This window comes from Globicephala melas, chromosome 1 (genome assembly GCF_963455315.2).
Source record: "Globicephala melas chromosome 1, mGloMel1.2, whole genome shotgun sequence".
NCBI classification, from domain to species: Eukaryota; Metazoa; Chordata; class Mammalia; order Artiodactyla; family Delphinidae; genus Globicephala; species Globicephala melas.
Genome location: NC_083314.1, coordinates 172,148,349 through 172,169,457, shown reverse-complemented (window position 1 = coordinate 172,169,457; position 21,109 = coordinate 172,148,349). Strand labels below are relative to the sequence as shown.

Here is a 21,109-nt window from a genome sequence, read left to right as displayed (position 1 = left end):
CCTGCGTTCCACGTTAGAGTCTGCGTGTTACCTGCGCTAAGGCAAACGTTCGCACGGGTCAGGGTATGCAGGTATCAGAGTGAAAAACGCTGAAGTGAGGCCTGAGATGTGGGAGCCTCTGCACTTCAGTCACGCGTCCTGGAACAGCTCTGAGGGTGCTCCGGAGGAAGCATCGCCACGGAGCTCGTCCAGCTACTGAATTGAGTCTAGCGGAGCTAACGTGACTGATGAAATGGGAATTAACAGTAGTGTTTTAAACTTGCTAATTCTCCCCTTCTGACGAGTGTTTCTTACAGGAATCGTGAAGAATTAAATGCATATTTACAACTGCAGAACGTGTATGTGCCTGGAACTGAATACTTGGCTCTAAGAGTGACTCCTACGCCACAAAGACAAGAAACGATCAATGACGGGGAAGGGATTTTACATACAACTTTACACATGCTTTTTAGGAACACAACTATCGCCTAAAGCAAGGTGAACATAATTTAAGGTTCTTTTCAACCAAGCAGTTCTATAATTCTGTTATAAAGTCAAGCACTGTTGGCTTCCTAGATTTCCAATTTCAGTGATTTCCCCACTGGCCTTTATTAACCTTATTTTATCCCTTGACGTTTAGAAGCTCTGTCATTTCCAGTCTTCAGCAAAACTAAAAAAGGCCACTTACTGTTTTGTATCCAGTCATTTCTCAGCAGCACCCACACCATCAGCAAAGCACAACGGGGGCCAGATGAAGTTTGAGGGCGATGTTTCTCTTTATTTTAGAAATGAGAGTTGACTTCACATGTGAAAACACACTTAGCATTCAAGGTGGAAAAACTCAGAAATTATTCCCTAACCCCCCCACCCCTTGGTACTCATTGTTCCATCTCCCGCTGAGGTAAGCTGTGCCACTGTCCGTGGCTTTAAAAAAAACAAACCCCCCCAAAAAGACCCACCATAAAGGGGAGAAAAAGCAGTCCTATAAAAACCCTCCACGTCTGCTGAAAGGAGTCTGGGGCGCCGGCCCCTCAGTCAGACTTCTCCTTCTCCTTCATGTGTAAGAAGACGACGCTGAAGATGAAGAGCCCCACCATCATGGAGAAGGCACTAGCGTAGTAGGGATAGGCCGAGGGGATGAAGCGCTCGTACTGCGTGTGCTGCAGGGGCCGCACCGACACCTGCGACACGACAGAGGTGGCAGGCCCTGGCCACGCGGAGGCCCAGGTGGGGCAGGCGCTGGCTGGGGACGGGGCTGCAAGCTGGCTTACCTGAGTGGAGGAGTACAAGTGCGTGTAGCCTAGCCGGTTGTAATCCACTTTGAACTGGAACACGCCGTACACGTCAGGCAACTTGAACTGGACGCTGTACTTGCCAGCTGGGGAAGAGCCAAGACACGTAACCAGGAGGGGCTTCCCACAGTGTCTGTCGGCCGCACGAGAGCCGGCCTGAGGCAGGGACAGGCTTCCCAGAGTTCTCTCTTGCAAGAATTGCACTCACCTTTCCTCTTCAAGAAGGTCCTCACAAAAGGATCAATGCGGACAAACTCCAGCTGGATGTCATCACCGTCAAAGGGGACCCATTTGCCGTCTGAGAGCTGCTCAATCACGATGCTGTACTCCTGAGGGGAGAGGCTGGTTGGCCGGGGTGGCCGGGGACTGGGGGACGCCCCCAGCCCTCAACTGCACTGAATCCCCAGTGAGTCTGGCAGGAACCACCAGGCGTTCTGAAAACCCGGGCAAGCCCCACCCACCGCCCCTGGACAGTGATGGAGGACGCCACCCAGCCGGCTCACCCCCCTGACTCGTACCTGCACCCCTTTACAAGCCCGTGGAAGCCCGCACCCAAACACTGCCCTTCCCGAAAGCACCGGGCACTCCTGGGCATCCCTGCTTCCATATTCACTGCTCTCGCCTTTCCCTACTTCTCTTCCTGACGGATTCATCCTCAAGACCCAACTCAAATGTGGTTTCTCATGTGAATTCCGCTCCTAGCAGAGTGAATCAGCAAAGCCCCTCCCACCTCTGCATTCGCACAGCAAAAGCACACCTCCTCCAAAGGCCACCTGTTAGGGTATGGGTTTACTGGGCAGGCTCTCCGCACCTCAACTGACTTTCTTACAGTGAAGATGAATTTATTCAGCCTTGTTTAGGCCCCTCAGGCCCAACACAGAAATGTTCAGTAAGTGCTTTTGACCGGAATCAACTTGGCCAAAACCCGGGGGCCCTCCCGCTCCAAGGAGCTCTTACCACTAGGTCAGTGACAGTGTAGGCGTTGGGTGGGGCTGTCTCGCCCACCCGATGATGGGACACAGGCCCCACACGTAGGACACCCTCCTCCTTGAACACCCAGCGGGAAAGGGCCACAGCTAGCTCATAGTTGCCTGTCTGGGAATACCTGCAGAAGGGGAAACAGGAGAGGCTGGAGCGCTGGGACCAGCTTCCTTCCAGGGGTGCCTGGTAAACCAACCACTATCCACCAAGATAAACCACACACAGCCGATTTCTGCCTAGAGGCCATACACATCTAGGGATGCTGGCGAACAGGAGCACAGAAGGACAGGTGTGAGGTGTTGCTTTGGGTGTCACCTGCACAATAAATACACAATTACTGAAACATCTCCAGAGAAGCCATCACTATCCTGAAAAGTCTGGACTGCCAACATCAACAATATAAAGTCTTCGAATAATTTTAAAGCACCTGAAGATAACGTAGCCTCTGACACTCCTAGCTAAAAGCCTCCTTCTTCCCCATCCACGCAGACCTACCGCCCAGACCTCACCCCTAAGCACCCCCTGCATCTACCTCTGGGAGCCGGGCGCAGCCTTCTGCACCGCCGAGTTGAAGAAGGCGTCGCTGAAGAAGTCGAGGGAGCCGCTGAAGATGACCCGGGCGTTGTTCCTGGCCTGCAGCCCCGCGATGAGGAGGGTGTTCTTCCCCACGGCATGGGGGTACTGGGAACGACACGAGGCCGTCAGCTAGGAGAGCCAGGGCGAGGGGCCAGCCTGGGCCCCAGCTGAGGGCAGAAGCTGAGACCCACCCCGCTACCCCGCTGTGGCTGCCCTCGTCCCCCTCCCACCAACTTCTCATTTCATTGCCTCAGAGAAGGGTGCTCTCCTTGCTTCTCGTTTTCAAACAAAATGTGCTCTGCTACCAGGCCCAGGGCCGGGAGGCCTCACGGCGGCGAAGGCCCCTTACCTGGGTGATGGGTTTATCGGGGAAGAAGGAGTAGGAGGTGGAAGCGCCCGTCAGGATGTCCAGCACCAGAGGATTGTCGGGGTCGGCCACCATCCTGGAGAAGGACAAGAGAAGGGCCAGCCCGGACCCCAGGGCCTCAGCCCAAAGGACCTGGGGCCCTCCAGGAGCCATTTCTTCCTAAGAATTAACCCTACTTTCTAACAGCCAATCCCCTAGCACTCCTCCTGCTGTCACAACGGAGCCTAACTCTTAACGTCACATATTCACCTCACCCACATCCTCTGGGGAAGGAAAGGCCCCCAAGAGTCACAAGCTTGGGCCGGTTTCCTACGAAAGAAAGCGATCCCTTCCTCCCCCGGGGTTTCTGCGGGCCTCTCGCTGCTCACTCACCCGACACCTCGAAAGAGGACAGGATTCAGAGACGACTTCCCCACGATGGTCGGGGCCTTGAGCAGGTTCTCCGTGTCGGCCACGACGAGCGTATGCTGCAGGGGCAGAGGGAAGATGGGGGTCAGGAAAAGGCGCCCCAAGCCACGGAGCCTCTCCGGATGCCCTCCCGGTTTCTAGGCTGAATTTTGCTATTAGGCCCTGAAACCTGGAAGGTGACAGGCCTGATTACCTGGCCAAGGTCTGAGATGTCATAGTTGTGATGGTCGATGACAGCTGTTTTCTCCTCGTCAAATTCGATCCCACACTCACTGCCCAGCTCTCGAAGAGGGTCACCTGCAGTACAGACCCAAGAGATGCCTGACCGACCCTAAGGCGGGCCCGGGGCTAAGCAGTGCCCCTCGTCCTAGCGTCCTCACGAGCCGCTCTCTACCAGTCAGCCCCGGGGCCCTGCAGCTTCAGCAGGCCAGGCACAGCGCCCACTGGACCCGAGCAACAGCACGGTGTTCTGCCTGCGCGAGTCGGAGCCTGAACTGACAAGTGCCACCACCTGGCCCTGTCCCTCCGCAAGCACAGTGACCTTGGTTCTGCGCGAAAACCTCCTTGGAAGCGAAGTAACTGGCATGGGCGAACTTGATCTGGATGAGCCTGGGCTTACGAGGTTTCTCTCTTCCTCATCATTGCCCCACCAAGAACCCCACCCAATATGGTTTTAAAAACCTATCGACACTGGAAGGAATGAAACAAGACTGGTCAGTGGTGTTCACTGGTGCAGCTGGGTGGTAAGTACATGGGATTCGGAACACTGGAACTCTCCTCTCCCTGCTTCTACGTATCTTTGAAAATGTCCGATGTAAGAAACACAAAAATAATCTGTCAAACCTCCCCTCTTGCCTTCTTTTCGTAAGAGAAGAGCCACCAAAACAACACGAAAGAAACAAAGGAAAAAGACAAAAACAGAAGAAGGGAAAAACAAACAAACAGGGACCCCAGTCCTTAAAAGGACCCACTTCTCATCTCATGGGCTCTGGTCACAGGAAAGCACAGGAGGGGCCAGATGGCACTGGCGTTCCCTCACTCCCTCCCTGGCTGAGGCTCCCCTGTGAGCGCCAATTTGTCAGCTTCCATTTGTAAAGCTTTCTAAGCTCCCTGGAGAAATGGTGGAAAACACCAGAACTTCCCAGGTCAGACTTACCAATGTCTGAGCTGGCAGCTACCAGGACACGGCCTCCACCGTCGATAAAGGTACTGATGGTCTCCACGTTGATATTTCCCCCGAAATCTGAAAGAATCACCAGACCCGTGACCCAGAAGGTTCCTCTAACTGCTCCTCTGACATCTGGGCGGGGAAGGTGGCCCGCAGACCAGCCGCAGTCAATCACAGGATAGCACCCTCTGGAGGCCCAAAACGAGAGGGACCTTTCCCATGCACACCCCGACACAGGGCAATTCTCCCAGCTTCGCCAGTGTGAAGAGCCAAAACTAATGACTCAAATTCATAAACCTTTAGAAGTATGAATGAAATAATCAAACACCTACCAATTATAGCTGTCAAGTTAGTCATACATATTTCAAGTCACACATAAACTATTCATCTAGAAATGTCGCATTTTCCCACTCACATCTCATGAAACAATTTCATTCAAACTTATCACCTGCGCCTTTCACATCAGTATCTTTGTCTTCACCTGAGCCACTTCTGGGGTCACCTAACAGTTTTCCAGGGCCCATCAACTTCACTTCCGTCTAAGCCATCTGAGAAACAGCGCTTTTGAATCTGAGGATGATGCTGTCACTTGACACTAGGACTCCTCTGCCTGACATGAGAGGTTTTTCCCTATTAATCCTACAGATTTAGATCCAGGACGGCATAACAGGACCTCTTCACATACTGTTTTAAAGTGATCACCAAAAAGGTGCACTAATTTCCAGCACCTGTGATTGTGAGCGCACACCCTTTCTGGTCAATCAGCTGGGACAGCCGCAAGCATCCAGAACTAGCACTGAGTGGGGCTACCGCAGGCTCCTGAGTCTTCCCCGAAGTGCGCCCTGACGTTCAACATAAAGTAATGGCGGGAGTGCTTAGTAATTCACTTATCCATTACATGAAAATTATTTCCTGTGTGCTGAGAAGAAAAATAAAGGGGGGGAGGGGCTGTAATACGTGCACGCTGATCAGGGAAGCCCTTGGGAAAGCACAGTGCCTTTGAGCAGGTGCGAGAGCGAGCTGGGCAGATGCGGGCGCGAGCATCCCAGGCATCGAGAAGGACAGGGGCGAGGTCCCCGAGGCGGGGAGCAGGTCTCCACTGGAGAGAGCAAAGCGGCGAGAAGCAGCAGAGCAGGCCGGTTCCTGCAGGCTCTGTAGGCCCCGTGACGACAATGGCCACGTGGAGGAGCCACTGGAGGGCTTTGAGCAGGAGACCAACGTAATCTGTTTGTATCTTTAAAGGATGGTTCTGGCAGCTAGGTGGGGAATCGGGTACAGGGGGTGAGGGTGGAAGCAGAGTCATGGGTTAGGAGGCCACTGTGATCACCCAGGCGGTGAAGGGTGGTGACTGGACCACAGGGGTGGAGGGGGAGGTGGGGAGGGGAAATGGGGAGGAGGCATGGGCCTACACCTGCATTCTGAAGGCCAAGCCTGATGTGGGGTGTGAGAGGGAGAGAGGCACTAAGGGCAACCCCCCAAGATTTCTGACCTGAGCAACTGGAAGGTTGCAGGTACCATTTACTGGGACTGGACACAGAAGTCTGTCCATTACATCCACCGGGCAGTTAGAAATGAGTCCACGACATAACTTTGTGAAGATCTGAATAGGAGAACGGCCCTCTTTTCTAAGGGGTAATTTTCAGGAGAAAAAACTAAAAGCGTCGTGCCTTTCCGTCAGGCATAGACGGAACATCTTGTGTGTGCAGACTCAACCCCTCACAGCACGCTAAGCCCCATCCACCCTCCTCCAGAGAGGCCAGGCAGATCCACAGACAGCACAAAGACAGCTTCGTGGTGCAGCACAGTGGTTCCCAAGCAAGGCGACTGTGCTGCTCAGAGCAATGCTCGGAGATGTTTCTCGTCACGAGGGGGAAGGAGGCTACTGCTGTCTGATGCGTAGGGGCCCGGGACAGCACCCACAACACAGAATTGTCCAGCCCAAAACGTCAAGAGTGTTGCCGTTGAAACTCTAGCATAGTAACACAGGCTATGAAATTGAGATACCCGGGCTTAGATCCAGGCAATCCCTTCACCTTTCTGAGCCCGTTTCCCCATCTGTAAAACAACCCAGTGTTTCCTGGGTGCAGAGGATGTGCGAAGGATCCTTCTCCAGTAGCCATTACTGCATGTGCCTTGGGAGCTTCCGGATCCCAGAGAGGGCAAGGAACCCACTGATCTCCACATGGAGACAGAAACCAGGCCGGCGTCCTCACACCTAAGGGGACCACGGTGGTAGCACAGGAGGGCCCTCAGAGTGGGGGCCAAACTCTTACCCTGAACCCAGCCCACAGCCCACAGTAGCCTCCTCCCCGGGCGCCCAGGAGGGTTTCCTACGACAACGTTCCCCACCCTGCAGGGCAGACAGGGTGACAACAGATGTGGGGCAGGGCTTCAAATAGCACTGCGTCTCAGAGACATTGTTCCCCTTCCAATTATTTTTCCAGCCTTCTCGATCAAAGAGAATGGTCACAGTCCAATACTGGTCTTAACGCTTCTCTAAACTAGCTCACCTCCTCTTTTAAGAGGACATCTCGGGCCCAAAGCCTTCAGCAGACTGAGAATCAGCTAGAACTTGACGGCACTGCATTCATTCTATTTACAGGTACCCGCTACTGACTGCAAATGATGGCACTGGCTTTCCATTTGCAGTGGTGATAATGGGTTCATTACTAGTTTCCTTTTAAACTGGTGTTTTAGTGTTGTTTTTTTTTAAAGCAGGTCAATTTGAAGAAAAACTTTATTAGCACAAATGACATGGAAAATGGTAAAAATCATGAAGGGAGAATGGAATTGACTGCGATCTGTGAAGCAGTTTTTTAGGCTCTGCCGTTTCTCCCACCAACAGCAGCCTACCTCAGCCTCCTCCCAATCTACCTGCCACTGCTTCCCTGCCTCTCAGAGACACTCCCGAGCACAACCTGGGCGGCCCCTCCACTCCATCTTGGACATCCCAACACGTGGTTTGGTAACTCCTTTCAAGTCCTTATTTTTATTTACTTTTACTTCCTCACAGACAGACTGAAAAACTCCTCAAGGGCAGGCTCCAATCTCAGAGTTCCACCACCGCAGCAACCTGGCAAACGCCAATTATCTGCTAAAGGCTCCATTCGCCTGCCTAGTGACTTGAAGATTTTAACTGGTTCAACTACACTTGCCTCCAAAAAGCCAATTCCAAAGGCACATGCTGCAGGGGAGGTGGGGGCAGCTCGATAAGTAAAGGGAACTTGGGGAAAATACGTCAGGGATTTGGCAGAACCCCGTCTCCCACAAACCACAGAGAATAAAGTCGATGCCAGTGAAGTGAAAGCCTTCCTAAGCTTCATCAGCTGAAGGAAGAGATGGCAGTACTGTCTTACCCCAGACAGGGACAACTTGTGTCCTCTGAGAAAAAGATAAAACTGAAGCCACTAAAGAAGAGAATGACTGGGATGCTCACAAAAGCACGACAAAAGGGAAACAGCCAAAGGAACTGGGGATATTTAGTCTGGAGAAGAAACAACTGAATGGGCCCTGATTATGTGAAGGCTATGTCTGTAAGCAAAATAAGCACTAGGCCTATTCTCTAAGGCCCTGGGGAGTATCAGAAACCCTTTCCCTCCCTGCCCCCAAATAAACAAAGAAGGAAGTGGGAGACAAATTCCAGTTTAATATAAGAACTTCTTAACAGAGTTATCCAGTGGTGGAGTGGGTTGCCTCATAAGATAGTAAGCTCTCTATCACAGGAATGTCAATTGGAAAATTTAGTGAAGATGTTCATTCTGATCAACAACCAGCCTTCTGCTAAGCCCTGGACATATCCACCCAGCCTCAAACAGGGGGTAAGACTAGGTAATCACTAAAGGTTCTTTTCAGCCTAACTATGACTCCATCTGAATTCTTAGGATCAACTACCATCAGTGCCCCTTAACAGCAAACCATATTTATAGCACGCCATTTCCTCTTTCCACACAGGCAAACCCAATGGCGTGTGTGGGGGGGGGGGGGGGGGAGTGTCCATCTTTCTTATCAGGCCCTTTAACAGAGAAAACTCCCTTCCCTAAGTAGCAGAGCCAGGAGGGGTTTTGGGGGGGCGGTTTTGGCCTCACCGGGCATCTTGTGGGCTCTTAGTTCCCCGACCAGGGATTGAACCCGCACCCTCGGCCGTGAAAGTGCACAGAGTCCTCACCACCAGACCACCAGGGAATCCCGAGCACGGAGTTCTATGGTCTGCAACAACACTTGATCCCACAATCCTCAGCTGTGTCTTTTGGAAAGAAGATGTCCCCTCCTAAGCCCAGATTAGAAGTAAACATTTTCCTTTTCTCTGTTCGCAGCAGCGCCCAGGGCCGGCGACTCACCCCATCCCAGAACATGCCCAAGATCCTGAAGAAAGGGATAAATCAGTCCTGGGCCTCGAATCCCAGTTCTGGGAGCGACCGGCAGCCCTTACCTTCTACCGAAGGGGAGAAGATGATGAGATTGTCATAGAGGAACTCCCCGTACTTAATGAGGGACAGGCTGGGGTCATCTGCGGTCTTGAATGTGAGTACAAAGCCCCGATCTGGAGAAGAAAACAGCGAGCTGAGGCAGACGGGGACGCAAAGGGAAACCACCGCTGCACAGATCATGACCGTTCTCCGCCCCCACCCTCCCGCCCCACTAGAGGCAGGTCAGACCTGGACAGCCAGCTCATGGAAAACGAGTGGGAGGGAGGGCAGCCAATGTCCTTGAGCCTGGGGACCTTTCCGACCCCAGACTTTCACCTGCCGCCCCCTCGGACCCCAGTCTCACCCTTCAGGCTCCGGAAGAAAAGCGAATGCGTCTCCCGCAGGTTGAGGTTGTCCAGCAGCACCAAGGTGCGGGCACCGCTGGCGCCGACCAGGCCAAGCAAGGGCAGCAGCAGCCACAAGAGGGACCAAGCACGGACCGCGGCGCCGAGCCCCATCTTCCTGCTCCTGCCAAAGAACCCAAGCACCTGACACCGGAAGTGCTCCTTCCACAGTCGCCCAATCGCGGCCCGTGGTCGTGGAGTACAACCCGGAAGTGATCCGAGTACGTCGGAGCTGGGCGTTTGGAGCCGCTGCTCGGACGGTGAGGGGCGGGGAGTGCGACCGGAAGTGCACCGGTAGGAGGCGGATACTCTGAATCCTATTGGTGAAAGGGGCACGCGGCTCCGCCTCTCGAAAGGAAAAGGCTCAATCCTAGAGAGACAGCTCTGCTGCCGCGACCAGTCAACAGGGTTACTAGCCCCTTGGTTCCGCCCATCCCGGGCTTCCGCCTAGAGCCCAGAGCCCGCTTCCCGCCGGAGCTTGGGACGGATGGGTACGTCCCGCCTCTTCAACGTATTCGTCCTGGTCTGGGCCAGTGGCGGCGTCAACTCGGGCCACCTCCTCGGTCTTCACTGGCCCAGGACAGATTCGACTAGGAACAAGGCCCCACCCCTACTGTCTCCAGGGAGAAAGTGGTTGGAAAAAAGATCAGGGACCGCGGAGGGGGTGGGGAATTTGTCCTGCTGCTCAGGGGCCCAGGGCCTTGGCGCGGGCCTGTCCTCCCCCGCCTGTTGGACCACACTGGAGGCAGTGTGGATGGGCGACGGACTGGCCTACCATTCAAAACCTCTAGCTGAGTTCATTTCGAAGCCCCGTCTCTCACTAGCCCTGTTACCTGGGCATTTCCCTGGTCTCCAGGCCACTGTCCTAGGCTGGCAATAGACACTGGCGAGGCCCAGCTCTCCTACTTATCGGTGTGCCTTTGGAACAGCCTTGGCTCGTGGGAGGACTAGGGCGGGTTTTGAAGCACTTCGTGCAGAGCCAGGCTGAGCCTCCACTCAGTACTGCTGGCCCCCGCCCCTTCTAAACTGACACAGGGGCAACCCGCTCACCTCAGACCTGCCTCAGTCCCACCACGACTCTAAGTAAAAGCTACCACAAGCATCTCCAAGACTTCAGCTATTCTCTGGGTCCCAAACACAATCCCAGGGCAAATGGTGAAGGTAACTGGAGAGAGAAGGTAGCTGTTCTTTTCTGACCTCTTATACTTGTCCACCAAGCCAAGAATGCGGGGGCAAAAGTCAAAAAGTCTCGCTCTGTGCATCTCCTTAACGGATTCTACCTCCATCCCCTGCATGGAAGGTTAGGGCTGCACGGAAGGTTAAGCCTCTCACCCCAGCCCTCCTGCCCTTCTGCACACAATGCCACGTCAATCCACCAAGCTCAGACCTGATGGTGCCGGCCTGTTGCTGAGCAGTCTGCCACGGCTCAGGGGCACCCAAAGGCTATTTACTCAGGTCTCCACCTAAACTCATCTTGGCAGCCTCATCAGCTTCTCCATCCCTGCTCAGGGCTTCCATGGAACAGTTCTCCTCCCACCTTTAACATACCCTGAGCTTCCCCACCTCCTGCCTTTTGTTCATGCAGCCCCCTCCACCAGGAACCCTCTTCCCACATTCCCATCTTAAGCCCCGGGATCTTCTCCATCCTTTATGGTAGCCCTACCCTCTGCTGCTCCCTTCACAAGGGCACTTTGTTCCCCATAAAGACCTGATCTTACATCCTCTCGCTCAAGGTATGCACTGCGGCCTGACTTCCCTTAGACTGATCTCCGAAGTTTCCTAATCACCTTCCACCCTAGCTTCTCCAGGGCGTGAGCTCCTTGGCCCAGACATGTGGCTTGTGGCAGGTATCACAGTAATTAATACAAAATATGGAGGGGGAGGATTTAGGGGGACTAACACGGAGCACCTGCTATGCACCGGGAACTTTACACACTATCTCATTTAACCTTCACGATAACCCTATGAGGTTGGTATCCCCATTTCACAGATGAGGCTCAGCGTGAAATGAGGCTTAGGATAGCACCAAAGGCCAAGGCTTTTCCCTCAGATTGTGGGCCCCTCCCACAGGGCAGGCCTGGGATACAATGGGCAAGGGGATGGGTCTGTCTTAGACAGCTGGGGTGGCCTGGATTCATTTCTGGCCATGTTAGGACACGCAGTTCCAGCACAGCCCCTGAGGGCCATCAAGACCTGGGTCTTCTCTGGGCCTCAGCAAGATGTGGCCTCTATTTTCCAGAACAAGGACTCTGCTTTCCGGGGTCACAGATCCTTCGAGAATCTAACGACAGTTCACATTCACATGCTCTCCCCAGAAAAAAATGCACTTATACTCACAATTACAGGGGATTGCAGAGACCCTGGAGCCTACAGACAGTTAAGAATCCCTGCTCCAGAAAGAGCTTCCCCATGAAGGCCAGGCAGCGGCAGGGAGGGGCCCCAGTGATGCTATCAGAGGATCAGAGAAGGGCAGTTCAGCAGCTAAAGGCAGTTTATTAGGGCAGCTTAATGTGGAGTGGCCTCCTCTGCGCCGCAGACCAGCTGAGCATAGGCAGTGCGGGAACAGCTGCTCCAGGACTCCTGTGCCCGTCCCACAGGGCTTCCTCACAAAGCGGGGCCTAGTAGGTGGAAGCACAATTTTCCATCGCCAAGACATTGAGCTTGACCCATGTGGAAGTCACTGTCCCACTCTATCGGGCTGCTAGTGAAGGCCTTGAGGCAGGGCTGGGGTTTCTGAGCCCATGGAGGCACAGGACAACACTGGTGGGCACAGTGGAGGGCAGACGAAAACGCTGACGTGGCGTGGAGAGCCAGAGCAGGTCTCTCCAAGGATGGTCCAGCCTCCGAGGAGCTCATGCCCTGGGCAGAGTGGGCTCTCTGGGTAGCAGGGAGGGGACTGTGCTTTCCCAGGGCCAGGGCCCCCTCGGGTGCACCCAGTACTGTGGGGGGCAGGTGGGAGGAGACCTAGCTGGGCCTGCCCCGGAGGGGCCTGGCAGTCTCACAGAGCCCAAAAGCAGGGCAGCAGCAGGCAATGTGTTCACAGAGCCTCACCGCCAAAGCTGCTTTTGCTTTTCTTACGCCTGGCCTTGGTGAAGGGGATGTCAAGGGACTCAAGGCGGAAGGGCCGAGGCTGGGGCATTTCAGGGGCCTGGGTGGGTGAGATGGCAGAGCTGTTGCCAAGTGGGGAGCTGAGGCCTGGCGGCGAGCTGTGATGTGCTGTGGAGAAGAAGGACAGAAGCACTGGTGAGCCAGGAGCGCAGAGGATGGAGAGAAAAGACTCCGTGCATGCAGGGTGCAAAGTCTGGTCCACCCCCCACCCAGCCAGAGGCCCTGGTCCCGCAGCTGGGACCCCAGGCTCTGAGAAGCTGCTCTGGTTGAGGCCTTGGACCCAGCACTACATCTGCATCCAAGGGGTCTGGGCTGGGAGCATGGAGTTTTAAAGCCTCAGGCTGAGGCAGCCTGGACTGTCAAGCCACACAAGCCTGGTTCACACCCCTGCTCCACCACTTCCTGGAAGTATAACCCTAGGGAGCAACTTCTCTCCGAGCCTCAGTTTCCTCACCTGCAACATGGGCATGATGCCAACTACTCAACTGATGTCAGTTTCTTTCCTGTCCAGCTTTTCCCTCCTTATTCCTCAACTCCACCCATTCTGTCTCTCAAATAACCTCTGTGTAGAACTGAGATTTGCTTTTTATTGGTATTTTATTAGAAGCTCTGTGGTCTTTGATTTTAGTTTTAAAAGCAGAGGAACAAAGTGATTTTCGATTCTTGCTTGTAAAAGTGTGTTTTGCTTTTGTGGTCCTGTTTGCCCGCACTTGGCTCAGTGGGAGAAAGTCACCACACTGGCAACTGAGGAAGCTGGTGGCAACTGACCAAGTCCCAGACAACTCCAGGCCGGGGCCCAAGCTGTGTGCTGTGCACCTTCTGCGTGTCAGGGAGACACAGGATCCAACTCAGCACCTCCCCACCGGGAGATGGACAGAGCGGGGGAGGAAAGGGGAGGCCGTGTACTGAGCACTTCCCACCTCATCTCACCTGATCCTGAGGAGAAGGCATATCCCCCTCAGTTTACAGCTGAGGAAACTGAGGCTCAGAGAGGGAAAGGGGTTTCTGACCCAGGCCTGTGTGACTCCAAATCCTCCAGAGCTCTCAGGGAGGGCCTGGAGGACAGGAGCTGGGCACGGCACTCACCGAGGCTCTTCATGGGATCCGCACTGAGGATCTGGGTGGCCCGCTTGCGCCGGAAGTAGTTACTGGCGATGTTTTCACTGTCACTCCGACTGAGCATCAGCCTGTAGCGGTCTTCTTCCTGCTGAGATTCCAAATCCTCACAGGTTAAGACCCCTCGCTTGTGCAGTTCTTACCTGGGCCCTTACCCGGGCTTCAGCAGGCTCTGCCAGCCTGGGTGGCAGGGCTGCCCTGAACCTCACTGCCCACGTTGGTGTACCCTACACTTCAGACCCCAGACACTTGCGGTGGGATCTAGGCAGCTCAGGGCAAAAGGGTCACAGTCACCAGCCAGGCCTACACGTGCTCCTCCCCACCTTCCACCCCCATCTTCCTTGGGACGCGAAGGGCCTTGTTCCTCCTGCAAAGCTCACAACAAGGTCCATCGGGGCGAGCACGATACTACACACCCTTAAGCCCATCACAATGTGTTCATAGAGTAGGTAATACAGTACTCAGCTCATGAGCTCACTTCTGACCGTGAGAACTGGAGCCCCAACATTTTCATCGCCAAGGACTAGAATTTTTCACTGCTATAGTGGATTTCTTTTCTTCAGCCTGAATCTCTTCCTTCAGGGAACTACCTTCTCCCCCTTGACATGGCCCTGGTGGGGTGCTCATTCACAGCACCCGAATATCACCATCCCACCTGCCCATCCCCTTGCTGCACAGCTGGACATGTGACCCAGCCTAGGCCAATCACAGAACTACATCTTCTGGATATAGTCATCGGTCCAAGCGTAGGCCCATGACCCAGGCAGAGCCAATCAGAATCTTGCCGCAAGCACTGGTTTAAAGATGCTCTAAAAGACCAGGTCTCTCTTCCTATTGGATCACCAATTGCTAGCAGCCATCTTTCCTGCCACATGGAGAAAGCCTGCCTGAGTCCAAACCTAGGATTCCAAGTGAGACAGAGCCAAAAGGTCAAGAAACACACAGAACCAGGACTGGTTGAGCCCCTTGATCCAGCCATGCCTGAAACTGGTGCACTTAACATGAACCAATAAATTCCCTAGTTTGCTTACTGGAACTAAAAGCATTCTAATATAACCCATTTGTGGTCCCAGGTTAAGAATGGTTGTTTCAGGAACAACAACACTTTTTTTTTTTTTTTTTTACAAAGTTAAGGCATCAAAAGCAGCCGGTCAGAGCTTTAACCAGCCTGAGTTGCTCAGGAGGAGATGCTTAGCTGGAATTCATTAACCTATGAGTGGCCTTATCGTGATTGCAAACGTATTTTCCATGTAGGTTTTCCAAAATATCTGTAATGGTTTAAGGCAGGGATCAGCAAATTACAGCCTATGGGCCAAATCTGGCCCACAGACTGTTCTTGTAAAGTTTTACTGGAACGCAGCTGTGCTCATCTGTTTACATATTGCGTATGGCTGGTTTTGTGCTGTCATGGCAGAGTTGAGTAGTTGTGTCAGAGACCATGTGGCCCCCAGACCCTAAAATATTTACTGTTTGGTCCTTTAGGGAAAAGTTTGCTGACCTCTCCTTTAAGGATATATATTTGTTGTAATACAAAACAAGGGAGATATGAAATAAAGTGACTTTAGAATCCCAATGACTGTTTATGGCAACTCTGAGGACGCTTTCAGTCCAAGGGTACCAGCTGGGACCAAGGGAAACAGAATGAACTCCTTGGTCACTGGGATTGAAGCTGAAGCTTCTGCCCTTCACCAGCAGGGTGGGCTGCCTTGAACCCCTGCTTTTCCTCTGGTCTTTATGCACATAAAGGGCTTTTGAATGAGGGCCAGAGGGTGTGGAGGGTCTGGGTGCAAAGAATTACACAGAAGGGGTCCTGGCTCAGCCCCCTACTTTAATCATGAGGTGGACAGAAACAGAGTCCAGTTTCTACAGCAGCACTGACGCACTGCACCTTGGGGGCCAAGCCTGCCCGGTGCCAGCTCTCCCCTCGCTCTCCCAGAGACCTTACCGTGCCTGGTTCACTGTTGTCCGCTGTGGAGGTTTTGCGGGCTGATCTGTTCTGTAGCCCTGTTGAAACTGCTATGAGAAAACAGAAGCTGCGGTCACTGCTGCCTGGAATGAGGGCCAGAGGGACAGGGGGCTGGGCGCTCAGGCCTGGCTCAGGCTTGGAGCCAGGGGAGGACACCTCCCAGCCCAAGCAAGGGGATGGCTTTGGGAAACAGACAATAGGAGGGCTCAGACCAAAGAAGCCACTCCACTGCCTCCAGGCTAGAGAGCAGGTGGGCGCAGGGAGAAAGGCTACTCTGCCTGCAGACTGTGGGAAATGGGGCGGCTGGAGTTTCAGTAGGGATGGTGCCAGTGCCATCCGTGATCGTCAGAGATGTAGGACCTGGATGGATACCTTCTGACCAGGTGAGGACCGGTGCCGGCCCCGTGGGATGCAGGAGCCTGCTGCTCCCTGAATGGGCAGAGCCAGCATGTGGCTGGAGAGGATCCACCACAAGTCTGGCCCTACTCTGACTCAGTGGAGGTGGGGGAGCCTTCAAGATCATCTTTTCCAACCCCTTCTTTGTGAAGATCAGGGGACCAAAGCCCAGAGAGGGACAGTGACCAACATAAGGTCACATAGGAGGTCAGTGGCAAAAGCAGAAGGTGAACCAGGCCTGAAACTCTGAACAGCTCATTTCTGTCCCTGGCCTACAACTCACCGCTATGACTGTGATTTTGGATAAGTCACTTACATTCCCTGAGATTCCTTATATGTAAAACAGGTGTAAAACATCTTTGTCCTTCACAGGGTCATTGCAGGATGAAATAATGACAATGATGATCATGATAAGAAAATGTACCACACGTTTAAAACGCGCCAGGCGTGGCTCTAAGGGTCTTACAGGTACTAACACATTTTAAGCCACCCAGCAATCTTTAAGGAAAGTGCTGTTATTAATCCCCATTTCACAGAGGAGGGCACTGAGTCCCCAAAAGGTCACACAGGGAATGGTGGAGCCAGAATTCCAACCCACATCTGTCTGACTCTTAGGTCCCCAACATTTTGGGTACCCAGAGTCACATGTCTGCTGTACCCACAGCCAGCAGGGAGAGGTGCATGGCCACCTGTCAGCCTGCAGGAGGGCAAACTGTGGAGAAGGGCGGGGACAACTGCTGAGGGGCAGCGCAGCAAAGTTCCTGACCTACTGGGAGGCTGGTTTTTATGATGATGGGCTGGGGGATCTTCCAGAAGCCATTATCCTCATCCCAGCAGGATTCGCGCCTTATCTTCTCCAGGTTGCTATAGTTACAGTCCCGGCGAATCAGGGGCTGCACCTGCTCCAAGAGCTGCTGGAAGAGCATAAAGTCACGTTCCTGCCGACGGATGGTGGCCAAGTAATCGATCTTCTCTAGCTCAAACTCTGACTGCAGATCTTTGATCTCCACCTCTGCCGCCCGAAGCTAAAAACAAGGAATGACAAGCAGTGAGGAGGAAAGACATCGACACATTTCACCATCCATCTGACCTCTGCATCCGCTCCCTGCCCCTCCGGCCAGCCACTCATCCTCTGCTCACTGATCCACTCACCCATCCATTCTGATCTCCACCGTCTGTCCTGTCATCCTTCCATTGATTCATTCACCTTCCCTCCCACCTCTCCACTCAGTGTTTAAATGAGCACCTACAGGGTCCACAGCCCTGCAGAAAGCAGCAAGAGAGGCTTATCATCAACCCCCACTGCCAGCCCTCAGTCTCTATCCCACACTCATACATTTTATTCAGGAACCTTTTAGAAGGCTCCACACATAACACTGTAGTCACCACAGTCCTACAGGATCTCAGAGAACTGTACAAACTCTTTATCTAAAGAAGCAGTAGGCATAAATTCTCAGACTCAACAGTCCTTGCTCTTCCACTGGCACAATCCTGTTATGATGTGACAAACACCAGACTTAAGAATCAGACCCACCTTGATTTAACCATGGGTTCCAGATTTTTTTGATCTCCTGCCCAGGTCTGCCAGACTGGCCCTCCATAGCCCCCTAAGCATGGGGACTCCCAACTCCAACCAGGCCCTCCCTGAACCCCAAGACACCTTGGCACAATCTGTTTCCTCAAAGAGCAGGGGCAGTTTGATTAGTAAAGAAGACTGTTTTAAATTCATGGGAATAAGTTATAATAATAATATAATAATAAATAAATAAATAAAATAAATTTTTTAAAAAATTTAAAAATAAATTCATGGGAATGATAGTCACATGTAATCAACTGAGAACACAGGATGTCGGGTAGGACACAGCCATCAGGGAGGGGTGGGTACACAGGGCCTTCAATTAAATTAATTATGCTCCATGAATGTAGCTAGATAGTAGATACACGGCATTCATGGTAACAATCTTAATATATTATTGTACATTTGTAACCATTCACAATGATTTTTATAACAGTTTTATTGAGATATAGTTCACGTCATACAATTCACCAATTTAAAGTGTACAATTTGGGAATTCCTTGGTGGTCCAGGGGTTAGGACTCCACGCTCTCACTGCCAAGGGCCTGGGTTCAATCCTTTAGCAGGGAACTAAAATCCCACAAGCCATGCAGCACAGCCAAAAAATAAAATAAAATGAAAAATAGGGCTTCCCTGGTGGCACAGTGGTTGGGAGTCCGCCTGCCGATGCAGGGGACACAGGTTCGTGCCCCGGTCCGGGAAGATCCCACATGCCGCGAAGCGGCTGGGCCCGTGAACCATGGCCGCTGAGCCTGCGCGTCCGGAGCCTGTGCTCCGCAACGGGAGAGGCCACAACAGTGAGAGGCCCACATACCACAAAAAAATAAATAAATAAAGTATACAATTCAGTGGCTTTTAGCATGTTCAGAGTTGTACAATCATCACCACCAGTCTACTTTCTGTCTCTACCGATATGTTTATTCTGGACATTTCATATAAATGTAATCATACAACATGTGGTCTTTTGTATCTGGCTTCTTTCAATGAACATAGAGTTTTCAAGGTTCATCCATGTTGTAGAACATGTCAGTACTTCATTCCTTTTCCTGCCAAATAATATTCCATTGTGTGGATATATCACATTATGTTTTCATTCATGATTGTTTTCATTTGCAGCTATAATAAAAAATGCGACTATGAACATCAGTGTACAATTTTTTGTGTGGATATATTTTTGTTGTTCTTGATTGTAACTGCTGGGTCATATGGTAACACTATGTTTAAGCAATTGAGGAACTTCCAGACTATTTTTCAAAGCAGTATATGAGGCCTCCAGTTTCTCCACATCCTCACCAACATTTGTTATTGTATGTCTTTTTTACTACAATCATCCCAGTGGGTATGAGATGGTATCTCACTGTGGGTTTGAGTTGCATTTCCCTAATGGCTAATGATGTTGAACATCTTTTCATGTGTTTATTGGCCATTTGTATATCTTCTTTGGAGAAATGTCTGTTCAGATCCTTTGCCCATTTAAAAATTGGGTGGTCTTTTTATTCTTGAGTTGTAAGTTTTTTAAATATGTTTTAGATGCAAGCATCTTATCATACTATATGATTTGAAAATATTTTCTTTCATTCTGTGAGATGTCTTTTCTCTTTTTTGATAGTGTTCCTTGAAGCACAAAAGTTTAATTGTTTTTAAATACCTGCTGGTTCTTTTTTTGTTTTACTTTGTTGTGTTTTGGCTGTGCCCTGCGGCTTGTAGGATCTTAACTCCCTGACCAGGGATTGAACCTGGGCCCTCAGCAGTGAAAGTGTGGGGTCCTAACAACTGGAGCGCCAGGGAATTCCTACAAAAGTTTAATTTTGATTAAGTCCAATTTACCTTTTATTCCTTTGTTGTTTGTGCTTTTGGTATCATACCTAAGAAAGCATTACCTAATTAAAGGTAATAAAGGTTTAAACCTGCATTTTCTTCTAAGAGTTTTATAGTTTTTAGCTCTTCTATTTAGGTTTTTGACTCATTTTGAGTTAATTTTTGTATACTACATGAGGTTGGAGTCCAGCATCTTTCTTTGGCATGTGGGTATCTAGTTGTCCCAGCAACATTTGTTGAAAAGACTATCCTTTCTCCATTGAATCATCTTGGCACCCTTGTTGAAAATCAACTAACTGTAAATGTGAGGTTTATTTCTAGACCCCGCAGTTCCATTCCACTGATTCCATATGTCTGTCTTTACACCAGTACCACTCAGCCTTGATTACTGTAACTTTGTAGTAAATTTTGCATCAGGAAGTATGAGTCCTCCAACTTTGTTCTTTTCAAGATTATTTTGGCTATTCTGAGTCCCTTGAATTTCCATATGAACTTTAAGATCAGCTTGTCAATTTCTTCAAAGAAGCCATCTGGTTCTTTGAGAGTGCTTGCCTTGAAATCTGCAGATCAATTTGAGAAGTATTGCCATCTTGTCAAAATTAAGTCTTCCAATCTATGAACATGGTATATCTTTCCATTTATTTAGGTATCCTTTTCTCTCTCTCTCTCTCTTTTTTTTTGGTCACGCTGCGCAGCATACAGGGTATCTTAGTTCCCTGACCAGGGATCGAACCCATGCCCCTTGCAGGGGAGGTGCAGAGTCTTAACCACTGGACCGCCAGGGAAGTTTCTATTTAGGTATTCTTAATTTCTCTCAACAATGTTTTATAGTTTTTGGAATATAAGTTTTGTACTTCTTTTGTAAAACTTTTTCCTGGGCTTCCCTGGTGGTGCAGTGGTTAAGAATCCACCTGCCAATGCAGGGGACACGGGTTCGAGCCCTGGTCCAGGAAGGTCCCACATGCTGTGGAGCAACTAAGCCCGTGCGTCACAACTACTGAGCCTGCGCTCTAGAGCCTGTGAGCCACAACTACTGAAGCCCATGTGCCTAGAGTCCGTGCTCTGCAACAAGAGAAGTCACCGCAATGAGAAGCCCGTGCACTGCAACAAAGAGCTGCCCCCACTCTCCGCAACTAGAGAAAGCCCACGCACAGCAAAGAAGACCCAACGCAGCCAAAAATAAATAAATAAAATAAATAAATTTATTTAAAAAAATTTTTCCTAAGTATTTTATTATTTTTGATGTATTGTAAATGAAATTGTTTTCTTAAATCTATTTGCAGATTATTCATTGCAAGTGTACAAAAATACAACTGCTTTTTCCTTATTGATCTTGTATCCTGCTGAACTTGTTCATTGATTCCAGTAGATTTTTTTAGTGGATTCCTTAAGATTTTCTATATATAAAGATCATGTCATCTGCAACTAGAGATAGTTTTACCTATTCTTTGCCAATCTAGATGCCTTTCATTTCACTTTCTTGCTTAACTGCCCTTGCTAGAACCACCAGTCCAATGTTGAACAGAAGTTGTAAGAGCAAGTACCCTT

At 51.2% G+C, this 21,109-nt stretch overlaps 2 protein-coding genes across 3 annotated transcripts in view; both read right to left on the bottom strand.

Annotated features, from left to right (window-relative positions):
• Positions 1 to 824: 824 nt before the first annotated feature.
• DDOST (dolichyl-diphosphooligosaccharide--protein glycosyltransferase non-catalytic subunit) lies at positions 825 to 9,746 on the bottom strand. The gene is made up of 11 exons (XM_030876206.2): positions 9,542 to 9,746; positions 9,201 to 9,311; positions 4,760 to 4,846; positions 3,797 to 3,900; positions 3,568 to 3,662; positions 3,178 to 3,271; positions 2,785 to 2,933; positions 2,229 to 2,376; positions 1,480 to 1,600; positions 1,251 to 1,357; positions 825 to 1,160 (listed from the first exon to the last, which is right to left on the bottom strand). The coding sequence occupies exons 1-11, from the start codon at positions 9,693 to 9,695 to the stop codon at positions 1,011 to 1,013; spliced, it is 1,320 nt and encodes a 439-aa protein (XP_030732066.1). The 5' UTR covers positions 9,696 to 9,746; the 3' UTR covers positions 825 to 1,010.
• A 2,356-nt stretch (positions 9,747 to 12,102) lies between these two features.
• KIF17 (kinesin family member 17) overlaps positions 12,103 to 21,109 on the bottom strand; it is a 48,062-nt gene continuing 39,055 nt past the window's right edge. Inside the window, exons 13-16 of one of the 2 annotated variants that reach the window (XM_030876047.2) lie at positions 16,934 to 17,192; positions 15,751 to 15,821; positions 13,776 to 13,896; positions 12,103 to 12,797 (exon numbers count right to left, since the gene is read on the bottom strand). In XM_030876047.2, the coding sequence (XP_030731907.1) occupies positions 12,619 to 12,797; positions 13,776 to 13,896; positions 15,751 to 15,821; positions 16,934 to 17,192 (630 nt within the window). In that variant the 3' untranslated portion in view covers positions 12,103 to 12,618. The remainder of the gene's footprint in view (positions 12,798 to 13,775; positions 13,897 to 15,750; positions 15,822 to 16,933; positions 17,193 to 21,109) is intronic. The other variant, XM_060289172.1, reaches the window with a different exon arrangement.